General features: G+C 41.0%; 1 protein-coding gene across 1 annotated transcript; it reads right to left on the bottom strand.

Annotated features, from left to right (window-relative positions):
• Positions 1-3,978: 3,978 nt before the first annotated feature.
• Tas2r40 (taste 2 receptor member 40) lies at positions 3,979-4,938 on the bottom strand. Its single transcript, XM_021188552.1, has one exon. It carries the CDS (start codon positions 4,936-4,938, stop codon positions 3,979-3,981), a length of 960 nt encoding a protein of 319 aa, XP_021044211.1.
• Positions 4,939-12,706: the final 7,768 nt, after the last annotated feature.

The following is a 12,706-nucleotide window of genomic DNA, read 5'->3' as shown; positions in this document are numbered from 1 at the left end:
GTTTTAATAGCTGAGTAGTACTCCATTGTGTAAATGTACCACAGTTTCTGTATCCATTCCTCTATTGAGGGACATCTGGGTTCTTTCCAGCTTTTGGCTATTATAAANAAGGGTGCTATGAACATAGTGGAGCATGTGTCCTTATTACCAGTTGTGAACCACCTCTGTTAAACGTTTATTTGTATCTCATTAAAAACCCATTTTTTCTTATTTTTTCATTATGTAATTTGAAAAAAATGAACATTCATACAATTGTGTGTGTGTGTGTGTGTGTGTGTGTGTGTGTGTATTAGATATATTGAGAGTCTCCTTAGCTACAAGGACTCCATCTTATATATAGTTCCCATTTTGTACTAAGCTAAATTCTAAGAAACAACTGAATTGCCTGAACTTCTTCTGTGTGAACTCAGACCACAATGTCACACCCTATGCTCTGGCTGGTTGGCCTTGATCTGGGCCAGCTTATTAGGGGTGCCATCTGAGGTATTTGAGAAACAGTAACCCGCTTAGGATGCCAGGTGTGGAAAATGGTTGGACACATACAGCATGAATGCACCTGAATGGCTGGCCTACCCTTGGCCTCACCCCTCCTAGTTTATGCTCTTTTGCTTAAAAGGTTGCTGTATTTTAACCTTGGCTAACAAGGTTTGGATCCCAATTCTAGTCATTTCTCTGATATATAAGTTTCTGAATAAAGACAATTTTGCTGGCTCTAACTTGGTTTTCATAGTGGATTATTTCCCAAATCCTCAGACCCTAGCACATACATCATATAAAACCACAAATATATATAACCAGAATATTGTATTTTGTCAATAAAGGCTGTTGGTAGATGAGTGTAACTACAGAGAGTACCTGTGCTCTAGCCACCTTTAACCAGGAAACAACCTACTCAGGAACATTGCTTCTGAATACTTATGGAAGACCCTTGGTTTTGCTGGGTGTGAAGTCCTGAGCCAGACTGTGGGAGGAAAACTACTCCCAAACTGAGGTTGGCTAAGACCAACTCCAGCTCTTTGCACCTCTCACTTTCCCTTTCACAGTTTTTTCCCTTCCTCAACTCCTCTTCCCACATCATTCCTGTCTAGACCTGCGTGCACGCTCAGCCACAGGCTCCTGAATATTTCCATCTTCTATTTATCAATAGAATCTTCTGTTACCTCTTCCCAGAGAACACACAAGATGAGCATTTCCCTGAATCCGTTGCCTCTCCTGCAGCAGGCAGCTTCTGGCCTGTTTAGAAGAGGAGACAGAGACCTTTTTGTCCAGTATCCCAAATCAAAGAACACAGGAGGGAACAAAACAAAACAAAACAAAAAACCAACCCTGTTACCTACAAACTCAAAGCACACAGAAACCACAGTGGAGTTTTAGCAGACACCCAGAGAGATGGACGTGTTGGCTTGTGGGATATCCCAGTACTGTGCTAGATTGTGAGGTAGCTTAGTACTCCTCAAGTCACAGATTTTATGTTCACCTGTGCTGCCATAATCCCTTCGTTTCTGGGAACTCAGCCAGATCTAAGATCCTGGACCCTCCATCTCAGCACTGAGCCTTCCATACTGGAGTCTTTCAGTCACCAAAAGCCCGCCGTTGCCTTTCTCATACAGTTTATAAATATACAGAGAAGAAAAAAAAATCCTGCATATCCCTGAGGATGATGAAAGGGGGTGGATGGGCAGACAGAGTTTCTAAGTACTTCCAGAAAGGGTGCCAGGACAACAGCAAGCCAGACATTGAGAAGTTATCTTCTTCAGTTCAGCAGGAGTCCAATTTTTGTCTTTATTTAGGACTTCTGATTTCTGTCTAAAACAAACCTACTTGAAGACTAAACCTTCTTGTCCTTTCTGTATGTGTAGTTCAGCTCTTCATAAAGGAAGTAAGTGAATGTGAACAAGTTTCATCAAGTTGAAGGCAGGACAACACACAGCATCAATGAGCTACTCAATTTCCTATCTGCTGCTGTAGGTGCCTGAAAACAAGGAGATGCCATTTCCTCAGAACAAACCCAGAGAGAAATTACTCATTTTGGAATCTTTTCAGGATTCCTGTTAATGGGATACCAACTTCATGCTTCTTTTTTAATGTATTAGCATATATACAGTGGGTATGGAAGCACTTTATCAACATCTGTTACTTGGATAATTTTTTTTCATTCTATAGTCATTGGAATTAAACCTGCAATCTTATCTTTACTGTAACAACTAAAAAGGTAATAGTCATTCAAATAGATAAAGTATCACTTAAATCAAAAGACTACATTTTCAGTATTATAAGATAACATATTTGAGTGTGTGTATGTGTGTGTGTGTGTGTGTGTGTGTGTGTGTGTGAGAGAGAGAGAGAGAGAGAGAGAGAGAGAGAGAGAGAGAGAAAGAGAGGGGGAGGCTGGAGAGATAGCTCAGTGGTTAAGAACACTGACTTCTTCCCGTGGTCCTGAGTTCAATTCTTAGCAACCACATGGTGGCTCCCAACCATCTGTAATAGGATCTGATGCCCTCTTCTGGTGTGTCTGAAGAGACTGACAGTGTACTCGCATACATTAAGTAAATAAATCTTTAAAAAGAGAGAGAGAGAGAGAGAGAGAGAGAGAGAGAGAGAGAGAGAGAGAGANACTCGCATACATTAAGTAAATAAATCTTTAAAAAGAGAGAGAGAGAGAGAGAGAGAGAGAGAGAGAGAGAGAGAGAGAGAGAGAGAGAGACTTATGTTTTTAATTTTTAATTTGTAGTTTTTAGGTGTAGCAGGCTATATAACATGAATCTGAGAGGCAAGGGGCACAGAATTAGTCTTTGTCTTTCCTGTCCATCTTGGGTTTTATTTGGGAGCTCCCTGAGTTTCTTATGAACAGAAGCATTCTCTCTGTTTTCTTCAATAATTTTAATTTGCTAGGAACACAATAGAAGATATATTCAAGTTCCCATTTTTTAGATAACCCTTTGAAGTAATGCCGCCAGTGCCATTCTGAGAGGTGACAATGACAAGGACTGTTTTCCTTCTCCACACCCTCTCCCATGTAACTCAAGCCTCATTAGTTTCTTCAACGTAGCCCAGAACAGGTAAAGCTAGGGGATGCCCGCTACATTGATGTGAGTTGGCTAGTAAGAAAAATTAATATTTGATTTGACTTTTCTGTTTGCTTGACCCTTTCCTATTCCATTTTTCTTTTCTTCTCTTCTTGCTTCATCCCCTCCCATTTGGAAAAATAACTAATTGATTAACCATGAATCTGTCTTCTACCTTCTATTTTACCATTGAATCCAGAGAAATCCCTTGTGTTCCTAATCTTTACAGACACTCTCTCTACATGCTCTCTCATCGCTTCTTCTTCCTCTCTGGAGACTTCTGGAAGCTGGATGCCACTCTGTCACTTCTTTAGCAGTAAACATGGCCTCCAGTCACTCAAATCCAAAGCCTCTTTTTTTATGTTTTACTTCTTAAGGAAGTACTAGCATCTTATGTCCTAATAACTGTGGCCAGCTCTTTGTTTCCTAAATCTTTTTCTTTGTAGGAATTCTGGTTTCCTTTATTGTTCTAAATGCTGTGCCTGATAGCAGTCCTCTTTGTACTCTTTGAAGATATCAGGATGTCAAAAGTAGATCAGTTGATCTGCTGTCTATTCCGGGGTATCTTTAAGAACCAAAGGGTGTTTAGCAGATAACATTATCCGTTGGAGCAACTGAGATCTCCTAAGCCCCAGGGGGTCATGGAGAGCAGAGAAGAAGATGGAGCCAGATATTAAAAAAAAAATCTGTGTAAAGGTGCTTTTTTGAGTCAATCTTCAAATTCCTTCCCTACTTCTGCTTAGACTCTCAAGTTAATCCAATTTCACATTCATCTAAGAATCCAGTTACAGGAGAAGTAGTTAGTGTTAGAACAGGTTTTGTATGTAGGAAAAGTGAATGAAGTGATCTGTGAAGAAAAGGGAGAACTGGTTGGGTCAGGTCTTATAATACTTCCCAGTTCTAGTTACTGGTTCTACCTTTTAAGGTAAAGACGAATATGGTGCTGAAACCGCCTCCAGGCTCTTTTGAGCCCTGGGTTTCTCAAGATCAGATGCACTGACTGGCCAGCTGGATAGGCAGTCGTGATAATGCTGCACAAACTATTCCAGACACTGTAAGCACCAAGGATGTTTGACATGGAAATAAATAAAGCCAGTGCATTGATAATGTAGAGAATGAGAGAGTGGCTGGTCGATTTGATGGCACTCAAGTGAGCCTCCATGTTGGAGTCCCTAGAGCCTGTGGTGCTGTTTTCCATGTTCAGGGTGTGCCTCTTGAGTGAAGTGATCAGCAGAATGGCTGCCATGATGAACATGAACAAAGGAATGAAGATCCCCATATAATACAAGAAAGCCAGGCTGAATACATTGGTCATAAAGATGTACTTCATCTTTGTGGAGTTGGAAGAAGGGATGGGAACAGAAGTGTTCACATACACATTGAAGATGTCTTTCGAGAAGAAGGAACTTAAGCTGAAGGAAACCAACACTGACAGACTCAGGAGCTGAGGCATCAGCCCGATGATTTTCTGCTTCATCAGAAGGAACAGAGGGTGAGCTAAGTTCACAATCTTAAGACAATAGAAGACATTGAGCCAAGCAGCAAACCAGAGGTTACAGTAGTTTAGAAACACGGAGATGGCTTTGAATAGTTTATACATGACATTATGGTTATAAATGATGGGGAAAAGCAGACTATAAGTAACCTCTACCATCATCCATATCTGTAGCAACAGCCTGGAAAAACTCAGCACCAACATAAGGTTCTCACCAGTGGGGAGTCTTTTGCTCTTGACCCATTCAGTCCCATAGATGACGGTGATGAAGCCATTGCCAATGATGCCAACAATAGAGCATATTGAAGAGACCATGAAAGGGATTATGACTTCATACTTGTGAGCAAAATAATCAGAATTTGTGATTATTATTGCCATTCTGACAGACTCTGACCTAGGTTCCTCACGGAGAAGTGGTGTCTACCCACTGTCAGCGATGCCGCAATACTTCCCCTATTCGTTGAGAGTTATTTCCTATTTCTCTTTGTCACATGACTACAAGTAGGAGGTTTGACATGCAAATTATGAAAGGATTTGGTTATTGGCTCTGACTCCATTTTTTTTTTAAAATAAACATCCATTTGTTTGGGAGCTTTTAGAAATGCATTGGATGGAATTTTCAAGACTATCCAGCACATTATCTTTTCACCTTATTATTTTAGTCCATATGAGAAGAATCCCAAGTTAGGAATCTCAGGGTCCCATGATTTTTTTTTAAAACGTATCTCACAAGCCTGGTGCTGCTTGCTATTATTTATAAAATCATATTGCTGTCTCATGTTTCCTTTCTATGTTGCCTAGGTTAGCCTACCATTCTCTTGTCCCTAAATAGCAGGGATTATAGGCATTCACTACTGTGCTCACTTTCCTTCCTTCCTTCCTTCCTTCCTTCCTTCCTTCCTTCCTTCCTTCCTTCCTTCCTCCCTCCCTCCCTCCCTCTCTCCCCCTCCCCCTCTTTCTTTCTTTCTTTCTTTCTTTCTTTCTTTCTTTCTTTCTTTCTTTCTTTCTTTCTTTCCTTTCTTTCTTTCTTATTAATCATTCCATTTGTTTACACCTCAAATGATATCCCACTTCCCGATTACCCCTCCACAAGCCCCCTATCATCCCACAACCTCTCCTTCCTCCCTCCCCTTTGCCTCTATGAGGGTGCTCCCCTCCCATCCACCCAATCTTGCCCCACCCCTCCAGCATCCCCCTACAGTGGGGCATCAAACCTCCACAGGATCAAGGGCCTCTTCTCCCTTTGATGTCAGACAAGGCCATCCTTTGCTATCTATGTATCTGGAGCCATGGATCCCTCCCTGTACACTCCTTGGTTGGTGGTCCCTGGGAGCACTGGGTGTTCTGGCCAGCTGATGTTGTTCTTCCTAGGGGTATGCAATTCCCCTTAACTCCTCCAGTCCTTCCACTAGCTCTCCCACCAGAGTCCTGAGCTAAGACTGATGGTTGGCTCCAAGCATCCACATCTGCATTGATCAGTTGCTGGCTGAACCTCCTAAGGAGTAGCCACACCAGGATTCTGTCAGCAAGAGCCTCTTGGCAACAGCAACAGTGTCAGGGTTGTTATCTGCAGACAGGATGGATCCCCAGGTGGGGCAGACCCTGGATGGCCCTTCCTTCAGTCTCTTCTCCATTTTTTTGTCCCTGTTCTTCCTTTGGACAGGAATATTTCTAGGTTAAAAACTTTGAGATGGGTGTTGTGGCCCCATACTTGGACTGGGAGCCATGCCTATCTACTGAAGGTGATCTCTACAGGTTCTATTTCCCCTTCTCTGCTAAAATCATCCCCACTGGGTCCTGGGAGCCTCTCATTTCCTCGGCATCTGAGACCCTCCAGTGGCTATCCCCAGTTTCTAATCCCCCCCTGCTACAATTTTTATTGCCCTTATTTTGTGAGATTTAATTTTATAGTTATCATCTAAGCCAATAAAAATTAATTTAGGTCATATACGAACATTGTCTTAGTCAGGGTTTCTATTCCTGCACAAACATCATGACCAAGAAGCAAGTTGGGGAGGAAAGGGTTTATTCAGCTTACATTTCCATACTGCTGTAGATCACCCAAGGATGCAGGACTGGAACTCAAACAGGTCAGAAAGCAGGAGCTGATGCAGAGGCCATGGCAGGATGTTCTTTACTGGCTTGCCTCCCCTGGCTTGCTCAGTCCACTCTCTTATAAAACCCAAGACTACCAGCCCAGAGATGGCACCACCCACAAGGGAACCTCCCCCCTTGATCACTAATTGAGAAAATGCCTTACAGCTGGATCTCATGGAGGCATTTCCCCAACTGAAGCTCCTTTCTCTGTGATAACTCCAGCTGTGTCAAGTTGACACAAAGCTATCCAGTACAAACATCTTTCACTAACAACAAAGTTACCTCTAGAAAGGCCTCAAACTGCACAAAGTGGGATGATGACACAGTCCTCCTCTAAGAGGGTGGCCTTTTCTGCCTCTAAGCATTGTATAGATTAAGGAGAATAGATGAGTCAGTCTGTTCTGTGAACCAGCAGGCTTCATGGTATGGGTTCATGTGCCTGGTTTCCCGATTCTCCTAATAGCAACAATACCTCCCATTCAACCAGAAGATCTTCCTTCCTTCCTTCCTTCCTTCCTTCCTTCCTTCCTTCCTTCCTTCCTTCCTTCCTTCCTTTCTTTCTTTTTTTCTTTTTCTTTTTTTAGATTGCATGGTGATTTGGCTGAATCTAGTCAATTTTTTTTTGTTTTTTGTTTTTTGTTTTTTGTTTTTTTTTTTGAGACAAGGTTTCTCTGTGTAGCCCAGGCTGGCCTGGAACTCAGAAATCTGCCTGCTTCTGCCTCCCAAGTGCTGGGATTAAAGGTGTGCGCCACCACTGCTCAGCCTAGTCAATGGTTTTATGCTGTCTAATTTTATGTTTACTTGTAACAAGCTCCAGTCATCGAGAGGAGGGAGCCTCAACTGAGAAAATGCCTCTATGCCTGTAGAGCATTTTCTTAATTAACAATAGATAGGAAAAGGTAGAGTTTATAGTGTGTAGTGCCATGCTGGGGCTGGTGGTCCTGGACTGTACCAGAAAACAGGCCAAAGAGGTCACCAGGAGTAAAACTGTAAGCAGCATCCCTCCATGGCCTCTGCATCAACTTCTGCCTCCAGCTTCCGGCTCTGCTTGAGTTTCGGTCCTTACTGCTTTTGGAAATGACAGTTATGTGGAACAGAGAGTAAAAAAAAAAAAAAAACCCTTTTCTCCCCAGGTCGCTTTGGTCATGGTGTTTCAGCATAGCACTAGTAACCCTAGCTAAGGCAGGTTGCTTGTTTTAAACAGGGAATATACTTTTCAATTAAACATAGCTCAGTTTGCAATATCTTTTGACCCTCAGATTTGGTACCAGCTACAATTTGCTTATAAGATTGTCCTATTAGATGGAAAGCATGATAAATCACGAATTTTCACAACCACAAATTAATTTGACTTAGAACAAAGACGTTACACATTGATTACTATAAAACTTAGTTGTATAGTTGTGCATGGTACCATTTGCCTATATTTTAGCACTGAAGATGCTGAGGCAAGAGGGCAGAAAGCTTACGAACTTTATGAGTTCCATATAGCAAGACCGTGTGTCAAAGAAACAAAATGAAAATTAAGCCCGGTCAAATTACATTGTGTTACTTGATCATGTTTATATAAAAATAGTATTAGAAAAGACAAATATTTCAAAATGACTAAAGTATTCTATAGAGAAAAAAGAAACCCTAATGTGAACATAGAGACTTATACAGGACAACTTACAGCTTCTTCAGTTATTACAGGCAGGAATAGGAAATAGTATTTATTGACCAGCCTGACATTTCATTTAAGAGGCTCACTGACTTCAGTTACTTCTCCCAGGAGAGGAGATAAGTGACTATGAGCATCTCTACACATTACAGAGTACCAGCCTTGATTTTTTTTGTTTGTTTTGTCTCAACTTACATATGTTTACAATAAATATGTACAAATTTCTCACATGTAGTTATTGATTTTAATTTTTCTGGTTCCATTTCTGTTGGTTTTCATTCACACTTTTCTTCACCTGAGCGCAGAAAGACATGCTAGGCAGGATTTGCTTACAACCATAAAGACTTGGACAAGAGGACAAGATAAGACAGCAGTCAGGGTCTGGATATGGGTGTTCAGGGTCTACACAGGCTGCAAGTCTAAGGTTGCTAAATCCAAGGCAGTCATAACTTTATAATTGTAGTGTTGTCAACTCATCTCATTTATTTATTTTTAATATTGAGAGCTAGAATGGAGGTGGAATGGCTTCAATGTGGCCCCTAAATTTCATGTGTTGCAAATTTGATCCCCAAAAGCAAAAGTGTTGAGAGGTGAAAGGTGAAAAGACGGCATGATCAAGGCAACTCTTATAAGGGACAACACTTAATTGGGGCTAGCACAAGTTCAGAGGTGCAGTCCATTATCATCGTGACAGGAAGCATGGCAGTGTCCAGGCAGGCATGACCATGGAGGACCTGAGAGTTCTATATCTTGATCTGGCTTCAGTCAGGAGAAACTGACTCTTCCAAACTGGGTGGAGTTTCAAAGTCCATTGCCACAGTGACACACTTCCTCCAACAAGGTCACCTCCTAACAGGACCATTCCCTATGGGCCAAACATTCAAATCACCACATGGTATTTGAAAAATACCTTTTATTTATTCTTGGAGAATGTCCTGAATGCATACAATGTTTTTGATAATGCCCATCCTCTCCAACTCCTTCTAGATGCCTCCAACAGGTTTCTCACCCAACATCATGTCCTTTTAAAAATGATTCACAGAGTCTAACTAGTGCTATGCAAAATTGAATACTGTAGGTTCGTCTTCTGCAGCATGGACAACCTATCAGGAGCCATACAACCAAAGAAAACTGATTTTCCACTCCCCAGCAGCTATCTTCCAGCAATATATCCTCACTTGGGGCTAAGGCATTGTGAGCTCCCCTCTCATACATACATGCTGAAATTTTAAGTGAACTTCTCTTTGGCACATACCACAGATGCTGTGAGAATTTAAGCGCCATGATGCTAACTTGACTAGAAAATACTGTTTTCCAGCATGCCTTTCCAGCCGCTGACTCTTACAATCTTCCTATTCCCCTATTCCAAGATGTTTTCTGACCTTAGGTGATATAGTCACCTCATTTAAGGCAGAACATGTGAGAGGGTCCTTTAAGAAGTGATTGTCATAGGAGTTCTGCCTTCACAAGTAGATTAACATTACTTCAGCAGTGTGTTTATTGTAGAAGTGAGATCAGTCATTTTTTTTAATTAAATATTTTCTTTATTTACATTTCAACTGTTATCCCCTTTCATGGTTTCACCTCCGAAAACCCCCATCCCCTCCCGCCCTCCGCTCACCAATCCACCCACTTCCACTTCCTGGCCCTGGCATTCCCCTATACTGGGGCATAAAACCTTCACAGCACCAAGGGCCTTTCCTCCCATTGATGCCTGACTAGGCCATTCTTTGCTACATTTGTAGCTGGAGTCATGAGTCCCACCATGTGTACTCTTTGGTTGGTTTAGTCCCAGAGAGCTCTGGGAGTACTGATTAGTTCATATTGTTGTTCTTCCAATTGGGAAACCCCTTCAGCTCCTTGGGTACTTTCTCTAGCTCCTTCATTGGGGAGCCTGTGCTCAGTCCAATGGATGCCTTTGAGCATCCACTTCTGTATTTGTCAGGCACTGGCAGAGCCTCTCAGGAGACAGTTATATCAGGCTTCTGTCAGCAGGCTCTTGTTGGCATCCACAATAGTGTCTGGATTTGGTGCTTGTATGTGGGATGGATCCCCAGGTGGGGCAGTCTCTCGATGGTCATTCCTTCAGTCTCTGCTCCCACATTTTGTCTCTGTAAATTTTCTGTCCATGGGTATTTTGTTCCCCTTCTAAGAAGTATTGAAGTATCACACTTTGATCTTCTTTCATCTTGAGTTTCATGTGGTTTGTTAATTGTATCTTAGGTATTCCAAGTTTCTGGGCTAATATCCACTTATAAGTGAGTGCATATCATATGTGTTCTTTTGTGATTGGGTTACCTCACTCAGGATGCTATCCTCCAGATCCATTCATTTGCCCAAGAATTTCATGAATTCAATGTTTTCAATAGCTGAGTAGTACTCTAATGTGTAAATGTACCACATTTTCTGTATGCATTCTTCTGTTGAGGGACATCTGGGTTCTTTCCAGCTTCTGACTATTATAAATAAGGCTTCTATGAACATAGTAGAGCATGTGTTCTTATTACATGTTGGAGCATATTCTGGGTATATGCCCAGGAGTGGTATTGCTGGGTCCTCAGGTAGTTCTATGTCCAATTTTCAGCTCAGTCATTTCTTGCCCACTGTTTTTTTTTTCCTCCTTCTTCTGTAGAAGGATGCAGCAAGATGGCCTTTGCCAGATTAAAAATACCTAGCCTTATAGTTCTCAGATTCCAGATCTTTAAGAAATAAAATTTGAATTTTGATAAATTGCCCTACTTTTGGCATTCTATTAAGATAGCACATAATAGACCAAAATAGGAGAATCTGCACTTCAGTGAAGATCCTATAGTGAACCATGGTCATTAGGTTGAAAGATTTTGTCAGGATTGGAAGAATATTTACTTAGGGAAAATACTTTCCTCTCCACCAGCACATAGAGATAGAAAATGTTTTTTCAATTTGGAGAGGAAAGAACGAAAGGAGGAGAAAGGGAGGAGACCTTTGATAGAGACCTGTGTACTGGTCCTCTCCTTAATGATTCCTGAGAGTGTCAAAGGCAGGCAGAGCTGCAAAACAGCATTTGAATCCACCCCTTAGAAAAGCTGCTAAACTCTCATGACATCCACAGAAAGAGTTGGAAACCCATTGAAGAAATTGGTGGATTTCCAAGGAGAGCAAGTGGTTATATCTGGGAGATTTAATAAGTAGTTCTGATAAAAGGTCAACCATTCAGTTAAGGTCAATGTAAGGTCATGGGTTGGACTCCATTCCTCTCTCCCCTACTATCTGAGTGTGACACCTGAGGAGCATGGATTTCATCCCAGAGAGAAAAGGAAGGATATATCCTGGCAAAATTCAGTAAGGACATGTACAATACAGATTGCACAACCAAGCAAACATTAAAATATAATTTCCTTATGGGGTCATTCAACTCACATAAGGGGAATTAACCTGATAGGAGGTTAGCCTAATGGGCTTAATAGCTCCTTTGCTATCCACAGTGATATACTGATCAGTGTTTATATTTTATGATGACACATATTAACAGTTCAGTTTACTTTCATCTTGGTCTAAATTTTATCTTCTACCTTTCTATTACCTAGTTGTAGCTAAGACCCTGGCTGGCTAGATTGGCTGGTCTTTGGAGCAGATCTCGGTATGCTGACTGTAACTCTAATTTTTATGTAAGTAGATTTACCTTAAAGAGCATTTAGCTTTAGTCATTGGCTGCTTTCTTTTGACCTGTTTTTCTCAGGTCTGTCTATGCATTGGAATTGCCTGAATTTCCCAAAGGACTCATGAAAAACATCCATGTCACCATCCAACCTTAATGGATGCTGAATATTTATTTTGGAGAATAATTGAATGCTGGCCTTTTAAATTCTATTTTGTTTTAGTAGGGGATTGGAGATGATGGAGATATGCTGATTCATTATTCATTAAGGGTCTCTACTTTTGATTTTATCACAGGACCTGTAGGAACAATGATAACAGGAACAATGGCACTCAGTACACTCTGTTTGTAGCAATGACTTAGTGAATTTTGGAGAAGACTAAGAAAGATGTCTTCCATCAGGTATAAGGAAATACAATTGAGTGGCAGAAGTATAGGAAATAATTGTAATATTTTACAAAACAAAGTTTTTGGTTTGTGGAATCACATGCACAATACAGTGTTAGAAAAAAGCATAATTCCTAGACACATATCTCTATAAAAAGTAAAGAAAGAAAAGTAGGGCATATGTTCCACTTTGTTCATTAATGAATATTTTTATGTGCATATTTGGCAAAGGACATAATGAAAGAAAATAGTCTAGCAGCCATTATGAAACAAACTGCTCTAAACCACACAAAGATCCAACAAAGAAAGAGAACTTCAGACCAATTTCCCTTATGAATATTGATGCAAAAATACTCAATAAAATC

The sequence above is a fragment of the Mus pahari genome, chromosome 2 (genome assembly GCF_900095145.1).
Source record: "Mus pahari chromosome 2, PAHARI_EIJ_v1.1, whole genome shotgun sequence".
Lineage (NCBI taxonomy): Eukaryota > Metazoa > Chordata > Mammalia > Rodentia > Muridae > Mus > Mus pahari.
This window is presented reverse-complemented; position numbering and strand designations above follow the sequence as displayed.